This window comes from Meles meles, chromosome X (assembly GCF_922984935.1).
Source record: "Meles meles chromosome X, mMelMel3.1 paternal haplotype, whole genome shotgun sequence".
In the NCBI taxonomy this organism is placed as follows: Eukaryota; Metazoa; Chordata; class Mammalia; order Carnivora; family Mustelidae; genus Meles; species Meles meles.
Genome location: NC_060087.1, coordinates 88,568,916 through 88,590,733, shown reverse-complemented (window position 1 = coordinate 88,590,733; position 21,818 = coordinate 88,568,916). Strand labels below are relative to the sequence as shown.

The following is a 21,818-nucleotide window of genomic DNA, read 5'->3' as shown; positions in this document are numbered from 1 at the left end:
AAATAAGGTTCTGTGGAATCTGAAGCTTATACAATTTAGATGGCTTTCTTTTAAAATAATATAAAATCAGTCATAATAATGAATATTTATTTAGAATGATAACATATAACAAGTGTTAAAATTATGACAACTACAACAGGCAAAAATTTCAAACAAATTATAATATATATATGTGTGTCTGTATGTTTCTTTTCACAGAAACACCACTTATGTAGCTGCACAATCTGAAATATGACAAAGTGACCATCCAAGGTGAAAGATATAATAGCTTTATTGCAAATCAAAACATCAAATTTGCAAATTTTACATAAACTTGCAGCCATGTGTACACATAACAAACACCCAAGAGTGACACTTGTCTCACTAAGTAAAAATGCAGAGTTTCATGTTAAGCCTTTAGCATTTATATTTATGTCAAGGTTTTAAAATAAAGTAGCTCTCCTAACATTTATTCTCACTGAAGTCTTGTTTCAAGTTAGAATAAACACTTCATTGGCTTCAAACATTAACTTTTAATTGTTTATTTTAAAACGTATTCAGATAATTGTCAACTTTGGCCAAATGGAGGCCTTTTCTGTGGCCTGTTTCCAAATTTCCAGATTCTGGTCCATCTACTCTTTCTAGCAGCCTGGAATGACTCACCAGTTGGCATTTATATTGTTGGAACCAACGTGAACTATTTTACGAATAAGCCAGATGATAAAGATTGCTTGGTTTGAAACAAATGACTATATATTGAGATACAAGACTCAGAACAAAGTGCTTGCATTTTCTATAGTTTATATCAAACTAGATGGCTCTTAAGCAATAGGCCTGGACTCATTCATCTAGAGTAGCCAGACCGTGAATACAATGACTCTAGCTGCCTTCCACATGTGGTCAGAAGGCTATATTAAGATACTGTCACTGTTACTAATGAAGACAGCTAAAAGCCTGTTTTAAGAAACCATTCAGCTACTGAATAACAGACACTCTCATAAATGGAATTTCAGGGAAACATAAAATGAGCAATCCTGTTAAAGGCTGCCAAAATTATTTTCTGCATGCTGAGATGTTATTCACACACATATAGACTGCATGCAGGTAATCTATTTACTTTATTTTTGAATTAGACTTTTTTTTTTTTGCAAAAGCAACTGCAGTTAGTTATAATATATAGCAAAGCATCTCTCTATCTTTGGTTCCATGTCTCAGAGTTATTTTTTTTTCCCAAAATAAATAGGCATGGCAGGAAATATAATTCAACTACCTTAAGAGAAAACCTAATATTTTATAAAAATTAAGCAAAAAATATATAAGTGATGTCCTTTAGACTTTTTTCTAATTATCTCCCTTAATATCTAATACCAGTGCAATTTTAATATTAAACTGATTGTGCACACTGTATTTAACTATACAGCAAAGACACAAAAAATGTCAAAAAACCAAACTGTACTTTCCCTTAAAAATAATTTAGGAATTATGCATTCTAAAAATGTATGGGAAAGTAGAACTGCTGATATATGTTAATAAAACTGACTTTGAAGAAGCATAAGAAAAGGAAACAAAGATGTAGTAATACTCGCAAATCTTAAAGATGGCAAAAAAAAAAGTGAACACAGTATCCAAACTCTCCCATTTCTAGAAAATATATGTTAGAACTGTTCAGCGACTTTTTAAAGCTAGTATCTATGAAAGTTTCCTGTTATGGTTTGGACTCTCAAGAGATTTAATGAGCTTCATTTGTTAATGGTTTCCGTCTCTTTTCAAATAAGATTTTTGCATCAAATAATTCTCTTTCCCTACATCCTAGAGATGGTCCCTTTAGATACTTTGCTTCAGCTGCCTTATAATCTAATCCATCAACAGCAGAAATTGAGCAAATGATTGCTTCTGGCAGAAGAACTTCCAGGATAAATTTAATTTTATCATCTCTTATCAGAGTCAGCATTTTTTCATCTATTTGTTTGTAGATTTCTTGTAAGTATTTCACAACCTCATCCAACTGATCTTCATCTTCAAAGTATGTTTCAATACAGGGAGTGAATCTATTTGCATTCAAAAATGACTTCAACCACCTGGACCCTTTCTTGCCTTTTAAAATGGCTAGAAGATGGTTCTCTGTTCCCTTTGCATTCACAATGAAGTCCACTAGGTTCTTGTTGGCTCGGTCCCGAGCAGCCTTCATTCGGTCAGGAAGAATTTTCTGGAAGGACATTTTCTTGGTCTGGGAAGTGACAACCATCTGTTCTGTAGAATTCTCATTATGCAACTTTGGGAATAAGTTCCTAAAGGTGTCCTGTTTGATTACTTTTCTAAGTGGATAACTAATATCAGCAGCATAATACTCAAGAAAAGAACCTGCAAAAGAACCACAACCTAGTCTAACTCTGTAGTCACAAATCAGCGAGATGCACCAGTCAATACTTTCACTGTATTCCTCCCTGGCTTTATCCACTAGTGCTTGTTTCTCTTTACAATCAAATTTCTTTAATCTTCTAAAAGGCACCCTAATGCCTCTCTTTTCAGGATTCATGCTTGCCTCAACAAAAAGCACACTTGCTTTTCTCTCTTTTCGCCGGATGCTTTTCACCACTGCTGGCCAAAATGGGTATTTTTGATATTTAAACCAGACTATCATTCCTGTTTCAAATGATCGAGGCTCATAATTAAAAACAAAGCGTGGAAGCTCTTCATCTTCCTCATTGTCATCTAATATGGAAGCATCAATAGGATTTAGCTGTGCTGACTTATCAGAAGCTTGAAGTTCTTCCCCAAGTTCTTCAAAATCTAGTCTCTGAAGATTTTTTTCATTATTCGTAAGAAGGAGTGAATAATCCAGGACACGGTTAGAGGCACTAAGTGAAACCTGACATTCCCATGAACAACGCCTGGGGGATGCAGCAGCACCTGCTTCTGGTTCAACAGGTTGATTCTGGCGGGTACTTGAGCACGGATTTGAAGGACCCTCTCCTGGATCTTCAATATTCTCTGAGAAGGTCGAGCATTCAGAAGAAACAGCCAGGGTCTCTGGGCAAATATCCTGTGCCTCCTCTTTCACAGCTTTGGGAACAATGAAGGTGTCTGATGACCAAGTTGGAGTGAACTTTTCATCTTTAATACATACATCCTCTTCTTTGATTGTGGAATACAGAGGCATAACTGCCAAGATATCAATCTTTTTCTTGCTTTCTTTTTCATCCTCATCTTCTGAAAGTGACGGAAAAGTTTCATACCAGCTGGAGTTTTCTGATGACTTTGTTTCTATTTCATTTGCAAGAGTATCAATGGTTGCATGCACCTGTGATTTATCATCACACAAGGAATCATTATTCTCTAAATTAGCTACTGACAGGGATGTTGCATTTTCACTCTCCTCAAGACACTTTGATAATTCTCCATCTCCTTCATGCTTCCGATACTTTTTATGAGGGGGTGAATCAGAAAGATTTTGTGGATCATTTTGAGACAGAGTAGAGGTTGCTTCTTCATCTGAACTGCTTGCTTGACTCAAATTTGTTTTTTCATTCAGAATATCCAGTGCCACTTTTAGTGACCTTTCATAGGCTGTTTCCTCTCTAGGTGGAGAACTGACTTCTGACTGTGCTGCTAGTGAGGAGGCAAGGGCTTCAATTTGAGATTTATTTAGAATCTTTGTTTCTGTGCTTTCCACTTTAATTTTTTCATCCAGTGAAAGTATTTGAACTTCTAGGGAAAATGTCTTTTTTCTCTTGCTGTTTGATGACATCTCAGATCTAGATAAAACTTTTGCTGGCCATAACTGGTCTTTCCAATTGCACAGGACATACTCGACATCCATTATGATTTAGTGTGTGCCAAGAGGTTACTACCAGAACTTGAGGTGTTTGGCTATTCTTGACACTATACGGCAGTTTCTACCAAAAGCTATACTCTCATCAAAGCCTCTTTTGTCCTAGAACTACAAAGGGTACACAGCTTGTGTGGCCTGTTCTTCTCCAGCTGAATTTCCCAAGGATGCGTGAACACGTTGCTTGAATGGGACAATATGGAGGATACTAGAATATGGAAAAGGAAAAGAAGAAAAGTATCAGCAAATAAAACTGTTTTGCCAAAGTAGAAGTGAGCAGCTGCAAATGACGATGAGGTAAAAGAAAGAACAATGTTTGGTGAGGAGAAAAATGCAACATAATGTAAGCTGGGGGAATGAGAAGGGGAGAAATGGTTTTATAATATCTCAAATTCAAGAACATACCCTTGTTATTGCACATGAATATTAAGGAGTAAATTTGTGTACATATTTCAGAGGTTAAAGAGGCTGAAGTGGTGTGTCAGGGACTCTATGTTATACATACCATGGGACTTTGGTGTCCCTTATATTATACCTAGGGCAGGGGGAGTCTACACTAAGATAAAATCTCATCTGTAATTTAGATATGTTTCTTTTTCTTCTTGTTCTTATTATTTTAAATTCTCTATGTGTGATACTGTTATTCTGTTTGGTTCATGTTGAAATAATTGGTCTCAGGAAAACTGTGAGGTGGGGAGAAGAGGGAAAGGAAGTAACAATTACCCTGTGTCTACTATGAGTCAGACCTTAGAGCTTTGTTTGAAATAGTTCAGAAATATAAAATATGTTTCATTGCTTTGTCTACTTCATAAAAATGGTCGTCTGCAGAATTTCGGGAAGCCTGGCAAGTGCCATCTTGTGACCAAAACCAGAACTGCCGACTCCTCAAGAAGTACAGACAGTGCCGCAATCACTATCAAATCCTTCTCTAGAGAGGGTGGGAACGACATTTAGCCAGCTAGGAACGGTCTCAGGCTTCTATATGTTTTTGTTCTAGGCCCAAGGGCTTTGTTCTGTAGGATTATAACAGGATTATAATGTCTTCAATTACAATATTTCTGGCTATAAAACATCCAGAAGCTTATTAAAAATTGAAAAGATACACAAAGATATATGTACAGCTCTATACAAATATTCACTAGGAATATTTTCTATCTTTCCAGAATTTTTACGTGTATAAATGAATGCATATCACTTCAAACCATCATTAGATCTCAATTAAGAGAAGAGTTTGAACATCATTCCACACAAAAAAGTATTTTCCACATGATTTTGTATGAATTACTTTAAATGAGGCTTTTTCCCAGCTTTGTAACATTTTATGTCAATATTTTCCCTGATGATGTAAACCAAGTAAATGAATATATAATAATAATATCCTAACAGTATTTTAAATAGAGAGCCTGTCTCTCCAACCACAGAAACAATCCCATTAACACTGTGACAGGCATGTTTTTCTCAGCCTTGTTGCAAGTCCAGTAGTAGCATACATACCTGTCATTAACATACATATTTAATTTTAAGAGAGCTCATATGATAAATACTATGCTATAATTTGCTTTGCTCAGGTCATCCTATTTCTCAGACATTTCAAATCACTAGATATAGAAGTTCATGTTTCTATTCCCCAGATACACGGTATTCTATTGTATGATTAAATCAAGCTGGATAATCATTTTAAGAAGTGCTTATAGAAACAAACCACTCTTCCTCACTGTCAGACCACAGCCCTGCTGACCATAGCTATATCTGTGGTCTGGAAGAATGAGTTGCAAGGAGGACACATGCAGGACTGTAGCAGACACAGTACCAGGTTACACGGCTTCTGATCAGGTCTAGGAAAATTTCCCCTATCAGCAAAAAACAAGGTATGTTTGCACTGTCTACATGTGTCTATGAATTCTTATGTGTTTGAAACAAAATGGATATGTTGTTTCAGCTTTATTTTTCTTTCATGATTATAAAAATTATCATGGGAAATCTACTCTGATGCTGAAACAGACTGAAAAATAACATTAAAATAGTAACCTGGCCACCCAGAAATGGTAACATCGTTTATTTTCTTCCAAATTTTCTTCTACTCACACATATATACACGCATAGGTATGTGCAAATGGCTTCACTCATCTACATATATGTTCCCCTTTCCATAGTCATGTGCAAATGACAAATACATAATCTTTCTATATGGCAATCTATTTACAGTATTTTCCCCCAAGCTGTCAAATATTTTTATCTATCATGTTTTGTGTGTAGATTAATAAATGCCTAAAACGTCAAAGAGTAACAGAACGTCTAACAATATAAACATGGAATGTCAAGTCAATAAATTAGCATGAACGGCTATGCTGCACAGAAGCCTTAATATAGAGGCTGTAATCTGATCACCCCTTCTCTTACTGTGGACTTTTAAAGCATTGGGAGATAAAAAAATTTCCAAAGGATCAATTCCTTCAAAACACCAGCAGTTCTCTCAAAAGCATATACCCTCCCCACCACTCTAAGACCACCCTCCCTATTTTCCTCATCTTTACTCCAGGGTCCTGAGAAGCCCCTAGAAAATAACTAGCTTTCAGACAGCCATTACCTTGAAGCTTCTTGTCAGCTGCAGACTGGTGAAATGCAGCTCCTCCCCCAAGACTGGCCAGGCACAGCTTACTTCCAAGCTTCTCAAAGAATGCTCCGCCCCCTCCCTGTGATAGGAATGACAGAAGGCACCTCCCTGAATTAGAGAAGGGAGAATTGCCAAATTAAACTGCTGAAGTATGAAAGGATAGACATCGTTTATTTTCCCAAAAAGTTTAAAGTGAAATGGCAAGTGTCCATTTAATTTCCATTCAAGTCTGAGGATGTGTGATATTTTGATAAAAAGAGGTTAGCAACCACTTTGTTAAAAAACAAAAGACTAGTTAAAAATATTCCTAACATATTTTTTTACCTTGCTTTCACTGGCACCTTACCTTTACAGGTAAATTTTACAACCCAGCTGATAAACCTCCATTAAGATAGCTCATTTAGATTGTGACTGGGAATGCACTAAAGTAGCACATATTTTAGAGAGAATGGTTTCTTTATAATTTTTTTTCAGCTTCTAGAACATGGCAAGTCTTTCCTTTTATTCAGTTCTTCTGCTAAGTGCTTTAGGACAGTTTCAGAGAATTCTTCACAAACATGGCTATTTTTGACTAAAGGCAGAAAAATCCCTGATTTGGCAGGAAAGTACCCATTTCACATACCCTCATCAATAATTGGAAATTCCAGGGCGCCTGGGTGGCTCAGTGGGTTAAAGCCTCTGCCTTTGGCTCTGGTCATGATCTCAGGGTGCTGGGATCGAGCCCCACATCAGGCTCTCTGCTCAGCGGGGAGCCTGCTTCCCCCTCTCTCTCTGCCTGCCTTTCTGCCTACTTGTGATCTTGATCTCTCTGTCAAATAAATGAATAAAAATCTTTAAAAAATAATTGGCAATTCCTTCTTATTTTTTTAAATTTCTTATTTTTTATAAACATATAATGTATTTTTATCCCCAGGGGTACAGGTCTGTGAATCGCCAGGTTTACACACTTCACAGCACTCACCATAGCACATACCCTCCCCAATGTCCATAACCCCCTCCCCCTCTCCCAACCCCACCTCCCCCCAGCAACCCCCAGTTTGTTTTGTGTGATTAATAGTCACTTATGGTTTGTCTCCCTCCCAATCCCATCTTGTTTCATTTATTCTTCTCCTAACCCCCTAACCCCCCATGTTGCTTCTCCATGTCCTCATATCAGGGAGATCATATGATAGTTGTCTTTCTCCGATTGACTTATTTCACTAAGCATGATACTCTCTAGTTCCATCCATGTTGTCGCAAATGGCAAGATTTCATTTCTTTTGATGGCTGCATAGTATTCCATCGTGTATATATACCACATCTTCTTTATCCATTCATCTGTTGATGGACATCTAGGTTCTTTCCATAGTCTGGCTATTGTAGACATTGCTGCTATAAACATTCGGGTGCACGTGCCCCTTCGGATCACTACGTTTCCTCCGGGCTCCTTCTTATATTTTGTTGGTATTTTTCACTCAGGCTATTCAATGTAGGGATAACTAAATTTTAAAAACTCACATGTCTTTATTTGTATGTCTGAAATATATTTTGTAAACTTTGTTCATTCAAATTCTCCTGTGTTGAATTTAAATTTAGATTTCTGGTTTAACTTAGAAAGCCATTTTCTATATCATTAGTGATAATTTTGGGAATGAAGATATTTAAGGATGAAGTGTTTTATTTGGCCTCTGTATCATATAACATAGAACATACGTATTATAAAATCCACTTTTATATAAGCTTTAGTATTGGAACAATAAGTACCAATAAATTAATGAAGATCATCTCTAGACTGGCATATTATTGAGGGCTCTAATAATTAAAGTATATAATGTTCTGTACTATAAACAACCCCTAAATCTCAGAGGCTTAGCCACAGAAGTTTGTTTTCCTGATGTCAAAGTACAATGTAGGTCATCAAGTGTCTAGAATGGGAGGGATTGCTCTTCCTAGCAGTCATTAAGAGATTCAAACTTCTTCCATCTATGACTATACCATCTTCTTTAGCCTTGAAGTCCTCCACTGCATTTTTTGCACCTGGCTAACAATCTTATGAAGAGGGAGGCTGGAGAATCTTGTGGCAGGTTTTAGGGGTAAGGCTGGCAAACATCACTGCTGGTCACAGTCAACTAGATAAAACTGCCATAGAGGCCAGGGAAAGAAGTCTCACTGTAACCCAGGAGGAAAATGAAACAGTTTGGTGAAACCCACAGCATTCTCTCTGCCACAAGTTTTCCCTTTCAATCTTTTATAGATTTCCTTTGTTCGTAAAAAAAAATTTTTTTTTTACAACCATGTATCATAGTTATAATGACTGGGACAGAAACTTCTCGTTTCTCATGCTAAGTCTACTGTTTGCATTCATCCTCATTAGCAGAACCCCAGTTGCATTCCGGTTGCAGTGTAAACTCTTAAAATATTACTTTTCCAAGATTCCCTTACTATATAAGCTACTGTCATATGATGAAATTTCTTGCCAAAGAATGTATGCAGAAATATTTGTAAAGGTTCTAGAGAAGGTACTGCCAAATGGGGTAAAAAGCCAACTAAGCCTTTTTTCACTTGCCTTCTTTCTCTTGCTTCCCCCTTAGAAGATGACCATGATAAAATTCAAATAGTCATTCTGGACCAAATTACTTAGAAAAAGAATGCAACTCACTAGGTATGGAAGATCCTGAACCCCTGAATAATGGGGCCAGCTCCTTGCAAACACTTTAATTCAGTGATACATTAAACTTCATCTTATCTAAGTCACTGTTTTCCAGTCTCTCTTTCTAGTAGTAGAATAAAATAGTCAATATTGCAATCATTAACAAAAGTAGTATCATTTCTATTACAGAATTAATCTTTTCAAAGCTTTCAAAGTATTACTATATAATTTAAAGAGGATTATCAGGTCAATGTAAATATGTCTTTATTTAAATAAAGAGGTATATTCAATTATATATTTTATAATGAAATATTTCTTATTCTTTCTTCTCATTTCACATGTTTGGAAAAAGAAACAAATGCAAATAAGGTACAGACATTACATCAAAACCATAATTTCTTTCATTTGTCTATTTTCTATATTGCACATAAATCAGGAAATGCTATGCTAACTTACTATTTTCCAAACAAAATGCAAAGGACAAAATTAATTCCTTGGATTATATTTTGTATTTCACTGTTCTGTAGAAATAAGGGGAGAAGAATGATAACCAATAATAATAAAGTCTGTTATTACTATTATTATAATGAAGATAGATAACTAATTATAGATTTAATAGTATCTAAACCTGTTCCCAACACTTGACACATTATCTCATTTAATAATTAGATAGTTATTTCATGGAAGAGAGTCCCGTAACCAATTCATTTCTGTATAACAACAGTAGTATTATTCATAATAATGACAAAGTTTGTAGAAGTCAAAAGTGTTTCTAACCATGAGCCATGTGCTCTGCCAGGATCTCTGTATACACCATCTCCGTTGATCCTCATGAACTCTTGTTAAGTGGGTATTATGAGTATTCCCATCTCAGAGGTAAGGCTTTAGAGGTTAATGGACATTTACCAGCATATCTAGAGAGCATGTGGTGCACAGAACTTTAATTCGGGTACTTTGACTTCAGAATCCACACTGTTAATCACTAAGATACACTGTACCTACCTCATTGCAAATGGAAAGTACTCTGTAAATGTGCCTGGATGAATAGGAGAGTTAATTAATGCATTTGAAATGGTTATGTATTGGGAGTCACTGGAACTTAAAATTCCGTACCTGGTTCTGCATCTAATTTAACATAAAATTATCTTATACAACCCAATATAATTATGAGAATGACTGACATACCATCATGTTTGCTGAAGTCTATTGATTAGAAACAAGTCACAGGATCTATCTACACTTCTCAAGAGGGGGAATTACAGAAGGAGGTGGGCCACCTTGGTTGTGTCTGCCACAATACTGTATGGTTCCATTTATAGAATTTTCAAAAAGAGAAAAGTATAATGATGGTCATATGATCATTGGCTGTCAGGAATTATAGACAGGGGGAGGGTGTGGCAATATACAAGGACAGCACAGAAAGTTGTGGGGTGATGGAACTCTTCTGTATTCTGACTGTGGTACTCATTATATGAATCTATACATGTGTAAAATCCAAAGAAGTGTATACAAAGAAGTTATGTATTACATATGATACTATAAAATGATTTTAACTAATAATAATTTTAAAAATAAATTTAAGTAGAAATATTTCATAAACATTATATAAATATCCATTCTTTATGAATATGCTTTAGAAGCCATCTGCTTCTTTCTAAAGCATATTTAATAACAAAGAAAACAAAAATAACCCATACATAACATTATTAGAAAGTACCATTTCCACTTCCACTTAGGATATGAAAAAGCATAAGAGAATGTCACCCATAAATAAACAATGATAAAAATCTAGATAATCTACAAAACTGTAACATTCCTTGAGCCCATCAGAGAACTCTGGTAAACTGACTTACAAAGGGTGACCAGCCCTATTAAAGAGGGACACATGTACTGCTTCACTTTTGGCAAAGCATGGGGCAGAGATGGCTGTCATGCAAGCAGGTAAAAAGAAATCAGCTGAAATTTTAATGAATTCTTAAATTCTTAATGGGCTAGTATAGTTTTGAATACCTGGCATCCCAGATACTTATACACTCACTCAGTGCCAAGTTCTTTTTCAGTCCTAAACCAGAAACACACACTAGGGCCAAAGCAGGAGATCAAAAAGAGCCCGTATCAGTGGTTGAGGTATGTAGAGGGCAAAAAGCTATTGCTGGCAGACAGACACACAGCACCATACACTTATCCAACCCCTTCGATTATGAAAAGCAAAAGCCTTAAGTCACCGGAAGAGAAGCAACAAACCTTTCCCTCCTGGGTACACGTAAAAAGCCACTGCTTCTGGGGGAAGAGTAGAAGCAAAACCCACGTATCCAGGGAGGGGGAGACAGGAAACCTTCCTATCCCCAGGACAAAAGCAAAGATCCTTTGCTGCTGGAGGGGTAGGGAGTGAAGTAGAAGTAAAAAACCTCTGCCCCATGCCCCATGCTAAAAGACCTCAAAAGAAAGTTGGGGTAGCAATTCTCATATCAGACAAATTAGATTTTAAGTTAAAGACTGTAATTAGAGATACAGAAGGACACTATATCATTCTTAAAGGGTCTATCCAACAAGAAGATCTAACAATTGTAAATATCTATGCCCCCAACATGTAAGCAGCCAACTACATAAGCCAACTGTTAACAAAAATAAAGAGACATATTGATAAGAATACATTAATAGTAGGAGACCTCATCATACCACTCTCAGCAATCGATCAACTAAGCAGAAAATCAACAAAGAAAGAAGAGTTTTGAATGACACACTGTACCAGATGAACCTCATAGAAATATATAGAAGATTCCAGCCTCAAACAACAGAATACTCATTCTTCTTAAGCACAAATGGAACTTTCTCCAGAACAGACCACATACTGGGTCACAAATCAGTTCTCAACTGATAACAAAAGATTGAAATTATTCCCTGCATATTCTCAGACCACAGTTCTTTGAAACTGGAACTCAATCACAAAAAAGTTTGGAAGAAATTCAAACACTTGGAAGCTGAAGACCATCCTGCTCAAGAATGTTTGGGTCAACCAGGAAATCAAAGAACTTAAATAATTCATAGAAACCAATGAGAATGAAGACACATTGGTTCAAAACCTAAGGTGGTCCTAAGAGGGAAATACATAGCCATCCAAGCCTCACTCAAAAAAAAAAAAGAAAAAGAAGAAGAAAAATCCTGAATACACAAACTCTCTTTACACCTTAAAGATCTGGAAAATCAACAAATTAAACCTAATCCGTGGACGAGAAGGGAAATAATTAAGATTAGAGCAGAGATCAATGAATTAGAAACCAGAAATACAGTAGAAATCATCAATGAAACTAAAAGCTGGTTCTTTGAAAGAAGTAATAAGATTGATAAACCACTGGCCAGACTTACCCAAAAGAAAAGAGAAAGGACCTAAATTAATGAAATTATGGATGAAAGGGGAGAGATCATGACCAACATCAAGAAAATAAAAACAATTTTCAGAAATTATTATCGACAGCTATATGCCAATAAATTAAGCAACCTGGAAGAAATGGATACATTCCTGAAAACCTATAAACTACCAAGACTGAAACAGGAAGAAACTGATGATGTGAATAGACCAATAACCAGTAATGAGATTGAAGCAGTGATCAAAAACCTCCCAAAACACAACAGTCCAGGACCTGATGGATTCCTTGGGGAATTCTACCAAACATTCAAAGATGAAATAATACCTATTCTCCTGAAGCTGTTTCAAAAAATAGAATCAGAAGGAAAGCTTCCAGACTCTTTTTATGAGGCCAGCATTATCTTGATCCCAAAAGCAGACAAAGACACCACCAAAAAGGAGAATTTCAGACCAATATCCCTGATGAATATGGATGCCAAAATTCTCAACAAGATCCTAGCTAATAGGATTCAACAGTACATTAAAAGGATTATCCACCACAACCACAACCAGGTGGGATTTATCCCTGGGATGCAAGGGTGGTTCAACATTCGCAAATCAATCAATGTGAGAGAACACATAAGTAGGAGGAGAGACAAAAATCACATGGTCCCCTCAACTGATGCAGAAAAAGCATTTGACAAAATACAGCATCTTTTCCTAATTAAAACTCTTCACAATATGTGGATAGAGAGAACATTCCTCAATTTCATAAAATCCATCTAAGAAAGACCCTAAGCAAATATAATTCTGAAAGTAGAAAAGCTGAGAGCCTTTCCCTTAAGATCAGGAACATGACAAGGATGCCCACTCTTGACACTATTGTTCAACATAGTACTAGAAGGCCTAGCAACAGCAATCAGAGAAAAAAAGAAATAAAAGGTATTCAAATTGTCAAAGAAGAGGTCAAACTCTCTCTCTTTGCAAAGGACACAATACTTTATATGGAAAACCCAGAAGACTCTACTCCCAAATGTCTAGAACTCATACAGCAATTCAAAAATGTGACAGGATACAAAATCAGTGCACAGAAATCAGTTGCTTTCTTATATATAAACAATGTAACTATAGAAAGATAAATTAGAGAATCAATCCCATTTACAATAGCACCAAAAACCATAAGACACCTTGGAATAAACCTAACCAAAGTGGTAAAGGATCTATATTCTAGGAACTACAGAACACTCATGAAAGAAATTGAAGAAGACACAAAAAGATGGGGAAACATTTCATGCTCATGGATTGGAAGAATAAACAAGGTTAAAATGCTGCCCGGAGTAATCAATACTTTCAATGCCATCCTGATGAAAATACCAATGACATTTTTCAAAGTGCTGAAACAAACAATCCTAAAATTTTTATGGAACCAGAAAAGACCCTGAACCACCAAGGAAATGTTAAAAACAACAACAATGACAACAACAACAACAACAACAAAAACCTGGGGGTATCTGTTGCTTAATTTCAAGCTATATTACAAAGCTGTGATCATCAAGACAGCATGGTACTGGCACAAAAACAGACACATAGACCAATGGAACAGAATAGAGAGACCAGACATGGGCCCCCAACTCTACTGTCAAATAATCTTCAACAAAGCAGGAAAAAATATCCAATGGAAAAAAAGAAAGTCTCTTCAGTAAATGGTGCTAGGAAAATTGGACAGCTATATACAGAGGAGTGAAACTCGATCATTCCCTCACACCACACACAAAGATAAACTCAAAATGGATGAAAGACCTTAATGTGAGACAGGAATCCATCAAAACCCTAGAGGAGAACATAGGCAGTAGCCTCTTTGACATCAGCCACAGCAATTTCCTTCAAGACATGTCTCCAAAGGCAAGGGAAACAAAAGCAAAAATGAAACTTTTGGGACTTCATCAAGATCAAAAGCTTCTGCACAGCAAAGGAAACAGTCAACAAAACAAAGAGGCAACCTACGGAATGGGAGAAGATATTTGTGAATGATACTATAGACAAAGGGCTGATAGCCAAGATCTATAAAGAACTTCTCAAACTCAATACCCCAAAAAACAAATAATCAAGTCAAGAAACGGGCAGAGGACTAAACAGACACTTCAGTGAAGACATACAAATGGCCAACAGACACATGAAAAAATGTTCAACATCATTAGCCACCAGGGAAATTTAAATCAAAACCACATTGAGATACCACCTTACATGTCAGACTGGCAAAAATTGACAAGGCAAGAAACAACAAGGGTTGGAGAGGTTGTGGAGAAAGGGGAACTCTCTTACAGTGTTGGTAGGAAGGCAAGTTGGTGCAGCCACTTCTGAAAACATTGTGGAGGTTCCTCAAAAAGTTAAAAATAGAGTTACCCTATGACCCAGCAATTGCACTACTGGGTATTTACCCCAAAGATACAGATGTAGTGAAAAGAAGGGCCACATGTACCCCAATGTCCATACAGCAATGTCCACAATATCCAAACTGTGGAAAGATTTGAGATGCCCATCAACAGACGAATGGATAAAGAAGATGTGGTCCATATACACAATGAAATATCACTCAGCCATCAGAAAGGATGAATACCCAATCTTTGTGTCAACACGGACGGGACTAGAGGAGATTATGCTAAGTGAAATAAGTCAAGTACAGAAAGCCAATTATCATATAGTGTCACTTACTTGTAGAACATAAAGGAATAGCACAGAGGACATTAGAGAGGAAGGGAAAAATGAAGGGGGAGAAATCAGAGTGGGAATGAACCACGAGAGACTATGGACTCCAAGAAACAAACGGAGGGTTTTAGAGGGTAGGGGGTAGAGGGATGGGTGAGCCCAGTGGTGGGTATTAAGGAGGGCACATATTGCATGGAGCACTGGGTGTTATACGGAAACAATGAACCATGGAACACGACATCCAAAACTAATAACATACTGTATGGTGACTAACAAAACATAAACAAAACAAAACCTCTGCCGCTGAGGTAGGGTAGGAAACCCTTAGTTAGGTTTAGGGTCCTACATGAATAAAAGCAGGGATCAGCTACTGATAAGGAAGGGGCAAGAATATATCTCTTGCCAAAGACCAACTCCAGGTACAAATCAGATGTTAGCTACCATGTTGAGAGGAAAGAATCCTGAGAAAGCACTAGCCTCAAGCTCCAGTTGCACAGGGCCTAAGGTTGAGGCTGGACAGGACAACAAAGGGCACTCCCTGCCTCACCAAGAGGCTAGCACCTAATAATAACAGGAACCTACTGCTGCAAAATAGGCAAGAGTGTACAGAAAGAGCCCCATTTTAGTGGCACAGATGTGAAGAGACTGCTGAATATAGGGTGGAGAAAAATCGTTGGAAAAAACCTTCTGGCACACCAGGCTCCATTCTAAGCAAAATAATGTATCCTATGCAAGCGAGATGAAAATAGTGAAAAAAGATAAAGTAAAAAAAAGGATACAATCTCCAATATATTTTGATATCAGCATTAACCTGACACCAAAACTAGAAAAAGAACCATAACAAGTAAACTGCAGATCAATGTCTCTCATAAACAAACAAATGGATCCAATGATATTAGTTAGGTATAGAAATGATGTAGAAAATTATCTAGAAAAAGGCCAATGATAAGGAAAAAGGATAATATATCATGACCAAATGGAGTTTATCCTGGGAATGTAAAGATAGTTATATATTTGCAAATCAATGTAATTTACTGTATCCACAGACCAAAGGGGGAAAAGAAGATCATCTCAATTGATGCAGAAAAAGCATCTTATGTAATTCTACAGGCACTCGTGATAAAAAAGGCATGGGAAACTGTGAATTAAAAGGATCTTTCTCAATATGATCAAGGATATCTATTAAAAAGTCTGAAGTTAGGGGTACCTGGGTGGCTCAGTGGGTTAAAGCCTCTGCCTTCGGCTCAGGTCATAATCCCAGGGTCCTGGGATCGAGCCCCACATTGGGCTCTCTGCTCAGCTCTATCTGCCTGCCTCTCTGCCTACTTGTGATCTCTGCCTGTCAAATAAATAAATAAAATCTTTAAAAAAAAGTCTGAAGTTAACATCATACTTAATGATGATATATGGAATGTTCTTCCCCTAACATCAGGAACGAGGAAAGGATGTATACTCTCACCAACACTATTCAACACTATATTGGAGATACTAGCCAATACAGTAATGCCTGAAAAGTAAATTAAGGGCATACATATTGGGAAGGAAGACATAAAACTGTCTTTATTTGCAGACATGATGATCCATGTAGACAATCCAAAAAAAAAAATGCTATTAGACCTAATAAGACAGTTTATCAGTATCATCAGATGTAAGGTCAATATAAAACAATTTATTTCTTTTTTTTAAGATTTTATTTATTTATTTGACAGATAGAGATCACAAGAAAGCAGAGACAGAGGAGGGAGAAGGCTCCCCATTGAGCAGAGAGCCCAATGCGGGGCCCGATCCCAGGACCATGGGATCATGACCTGAGCCAAAGGCAGAGGCTTTAACCCACTGAGCCACCCAGGTTCCCCCCAAAAATTTATTTCTATATAGTAAAGTTTGGAAGTTTTTTTTTAAGATTTTATTTATTTATTCGACAGAGAAAGACACAGCGAGAGAGGGAACACAAACAAGGGAAGTGGGAGAGGGAGAAGGAGGCTTCCTGCACAGCAGGGAGAATGATGCAGGGCTGGATCCCAGGACCCTGAGCCTAATGTTAAGCCTGAGATGCTTAACAACAGAGCCACCCAGGCGCCCCTAAAGTTTGGAAGTTTTACGAAGTACCATTTATAATATCATAGAAAAAAAACTAGGAAATACTAAGGTAAGACAAAGCTAACAAATATGTGTACATTTGTGTGCAGAAGACCTCAAAAAATTGATGAAAGATATCAAAGAAGACCTAAATAAATGAAGAAATATATTATGTTCACTGACTGACAGATTAACTATTTTTAGGATGTAACTTCCTTCCAAATATATCTATTGAATCATTGCAATCTCAACCGAAATCCCAGAAGATTTTTTGAAGAAATTGAAAAGATATCTCTACAGTGTATACAGAAAAATAATGGAACTAGACTAGGCAGACCACTATTGGGATGGAAATACCAAAGTGGAAAATTCATGCTATCTGATTTTAAGACTACAGCTATCACGGGTGCCTGGGTGGATCGGTCAGTTAAGTATCTGACTCTTAATTTTGGCTCAGGTTGTGACCTGAGGGTCATGAGATTGAGCCATGTATCAGGCTCTCCCCTGGGTGTGGAGCCTGCTTAGGATTCTCTCTCCCTCTCCCTCTGCTCTTCCCTCTCCTCTAAAAAATTGACTATAGCAATCAAGTATATTATTAGTTATCAATTATTAATTATTATAGTGTATTATACCATAAAATAGCCTATATACTATAAAATAGATGTACAGATAAACAGAACACAAATAGACCAGCAAATATGGTCAACAGATTTTGACAATGGTAATTAAATGGAGAAATGGTTTTTTCAACAAATAATGTTGGAAAAATTGGACATTGTAGGTAAAAATATTCATCTTGGCCCCTTACCTAAGACCATATTAAAAAATGAACTCAAAATGAATTACTGACCTAAATATAAAAGTGAAAACTATAAAACTTCTAGTATAAAACAAAGTAGGAACTCTTTGAGACCTTCATTTAAACAAAGATTTATTAAGACACAAAAAGCATGCACCATACAAAATAACCTGATGAAATGGACTTGAAAACTTATCTTAAAAATATAAAATGAAAATCCACAGGAGATTGTATTTACAAAACACATATCTAATAAAGAACTTTTATCCAGAATATATATCCAGTAATAAGATTAATAACTCAGTAAAAAATGGACCCCCAATTTAAATAGATCATCATCAAACAAGGTATATGAATATCAAATAAACACATTGAAAGATGCTCAACACTATTAATAATTAAGGATATGTAAGCAAAACCACAGAAAGACATCACTAACACTTTTATAAGAATGGCTTATATTAAAAAGAGAAAAAACCGGGGCACCTGGGTGGCTCAGTGGGTTAAGCATCTGGCTTCGACTCAGGTCGTGATCTCAGGGTCCTGGGATCAAGCCCCGCATCGGGCTCTCCACTCAGTGGGGAGCCTGCTTCTCCCTCTCTCTCTGCCTGTCTCTCTGCCTACTTGTGGTCTCTGTCTGTCAAATAAATAAATAAAATCTTTAAAAAAAAAGGAGAGAGAGAGAGAGAAAACCTGACAGTATCAACTGCTGGCAATGATGCCGAGCTACTAGAATGCATACACTGCTGGTGAACATACAAGATCTCAGAGCTACTTTATAAAACAGTATGGCAGTTTCTAATATAGTTGGACATAGGCTTACCAGGTAATCCAGGAATTCCATTCCTGGGTATTTATCCAAGAGAACTAAAAATTTATGAACAGACAAAGATCTGTTCTGGAATGTTTATAACAACTTTAATCATAATTACTAAAATACATCTACTTATAAGTAGATACACAAATTGTAGAAAAACATAATAACAGATAAAGTACTGATACATACATCAATATGGGTAAACACCAGAAATATCATGTTAAGTGCAAGAAAGAAGATGTAAAAAACTATATATTATATGATTCCATGTATAAGATATTTTGGAAAATAAAAACCCTAGGGACAAAAATTAGATCAGTGGTCATCAGGAATGAGGGTAAAAAGTACTGACTACAATGCAGCAAGAGGGAACATTTTGGAATTATATCTATAGCCTGATTCTATCGGTTATTACATTACTACAGACCTTTGTCAAAACTCATCAAACTATACACCTAAAAGAGTGAATTTAACTCTATGTAAATCATATCTCAATAAACCTGAGCCTTAAAAAGGCATTCAAAATCAGAATACAACCAATGTAAGAAGTTTGTATTTCACTGTGAGAATAATGGGAATACATATAAGAGTTTGATTTGTACTTTGGGTCACGAATACCAGCAAAGATTATGGGGACCACGAGATATGTATAAAAATATTTTCTGGAGGGTACAAAGAATATGTTAGAAATTTAATTTTTTTAAATATCTTTAATTTTTGCTAACTTATTTTTCTGAACTCACTTTAAAATACTGGGCAGTCACCTAAGACACATGACTTTTAATGGAGTTATGTATCTCCTTCTATAAATTTATATACTCACTAAATATCCCTTCATTAGAAGTTAGTTAACAAGGACAAATGTCAAGAATTCTGATGACATCAGCACCTTACAGTTTGTGAAACTTATCCTCATTAGCAGAGCCTTTAACTACACTGAAGTTCTCAAATAACAAATAACTGAAACTGGCTATAAACAAAGTTAAAATCTTATTATTAATGTTCTCTGGCTGAAAGTCAGCCCACCTGAAGAGGAAGAACATCAGAAGAAAGCTTGCTAAGAATGAATATGCCAGGTAAGAAAAAGGCTAGCCAGAGAGTGAATCATTGCCAGAGACAAAAAGATTTCACAATCTCTGGCCAAATGTATGTGAACAGATAGAGAGGGAAAAAAAGAAAAAAGTACCATCAGTGACCTAGAGATCACAAGAAGATAAAGCTGCCATGTCTGGAGATTTTGTATTCCCCAGGTAATGTTAACACCTACATAGTGCCAATGGCTGAAGCTGCTAGGAAATTAAGATTCAGGATGATGGAATGGGAAATATATTAAAAGAAATAAAATAAAGTTTGATGAAGATGTCACAACTTCATCATTAGAGCATGTAGCAAACAGTTTTACTACAATCTTCTTGGAATTAATAAAAAAAGGGACTCGTTAAAATCATTTGTAAAAGTTCAGTAACAGTCGAAGTGTGTAGCAAGGAGTAGGTAAGAACATCAGAAAGGCAAAATAAAAGAAGTTCAAAATGAATCACTGAAGATCTGAACGTGTGTGTGATTGATTGGTACATCTGGATATAGACTAGAAATCAATCAGGGAACTCTGAATCATTTAGAAAAATCCTTAGGTCATTGGGCTCTGTCTGCCCAGCTAACCACAAAAACTGCAATTTTAGAGGCCTCTATTGCCTCAGGGCTACAGGATAATTTTTTGCATTCAGTGCCTAAACATATCCTCCTGAAAACTTGTAAGGAAGCTTGAGTAAGTGATTTTGAATGGGAGATAAGAAATATTCACTTAAATGAGGAAGTAAGAAAATAGTCACTAAAGAGAAGGTGAAAAGAGAATAAGCGAAAGTATTTCTTCTGTCAAAGGAGAAGGAAGGTGGACAATGAAAATGGAGAAGACATACAAAAAGATGAATATATGCCTGGCACCAAAGAAATGTTGTGGTTGGGGGAAAATATGTGAAAATTCAATGAAAGAGAAGTAGTTCTATAATTCCCACTATGTAATACTTATTATAGCTATTACATATAAGAAATAAATTAGGGTGTGTATGGTAGGAGATGGGGGTGTTGGGGAATGTGTCAGGGAGACCATTTCTATTATTGGATATTTTGGTACGTTGGGGCCTCTTCGGGTTTATTCTAGGGTAGTCTTAGCTTTTTAAAAATGATTTATTTATTTACCTTATATATATAGACAGAGCATATGGCCAGGGTGCAGGCACAAAAGTAGAGGGAGAGAAGCAGATGCCCTGCTGAGCGGAGCCTGAGGCAGGGCTTGGTTTCATGACCCTGAGATCACCACCCTAAGTCAATGACCTGAGCTGAAATCAAGAGTTGGATGCTTAACCAACTGAGCCACTCAGGTGCCCCTAGGGTAATCTTAATTTTTTAAAGCTGCCAGTGCTGCCCTATCTATCCAAGGCAATCAGACACAGATACTGGGGTTTGTGTCTCCTGGATTCAGACAATAGCACAATGACCTCATCAAGAAGATGAGCTTAGAAGTTAGATATTTGGAATGGCTACCATAGCTACCTACTGACTAGGGTAGTTTTCAAAGATTTCTTGAGAGTCAAGCAGTTGGCAGAGACTTGCAAATCTTCCATAAGTAGATTTCCATTTATATAGTTCCTTTCTAGAAGTTTAAGATAATTCTTTCCTAACACTAGAATATATGATTTAAAATTTAAAATGCTATGGCTCTTGAACCAGGAAAAAAAAATTGTACTGCATATTCTCAACTTAACCATGTTTTAACATGAAATGGGAAGAGCCTTACCCAATGTCACGTGGATCGTAGAGGATCTGGTCCTGTGATCTGGCTGTCTTGATTCTCACTCCAGCTGCTTGTCCAGCAGAGCCTTCTCCCTGATCAGTACTTCTGAGGTCACACTGCCTTTCTGGGGCTCAATGGGCATCACATACAGATTGCCCGGGTCACGTGTATCTTTGATATTAACCTAGACTGTCCCAAAGGAGACAGGGAATCAAACCGATTCAATGGA

The 21,818-nt window shown here is 36.6% G+C and overlaps 1 protein-coding gene across 3 annotated transcripts in view; it reads right to left on the bottom strand.

Moving 5' to 3' along the window:
• Nucleotides 1-253: 253 nt before the first annotated feature.
• PWWP3B (PWWP domain containing 3B) overlaps nucleotides 254-21,818 on the bottom strand; it is a 30,845-nt gene continuing 9,280 nt past the window's right edge. The window contains exons 6-8 of one of the 3 annotated variants that reach the window (XM_045994523.1): nucleotides 21,593-21,773; nucleotides 6,396-6,530; nucleotides 254-4,016 (exon numbers count right to left, since the gene is read on the bottom strand). In XM_045994523.1, the coding sequence (XP_045850479.1) occupies nucleotides 1,709-3,799 (2,091 nt within the window). In that variant the 5' untranslated portion in view covers nucleotides 3,800-4,016; nucleotides 6,396-6,530; nucleotides 21,593-21,773 and the 3' untranslated portion in view covers nucleotides 254-1,708. Of the gene's footprint in view, nucleotides 4,017-6,395; nucleotides 6,531-7,044; nucleotides 7,098-21,592; nucleotides 21,774-21,818 lie in introns of those variants that run through there. The other 2 variants (XM_045994525.1, XM_045994524.1) reach the window with 2 other exon arrangements.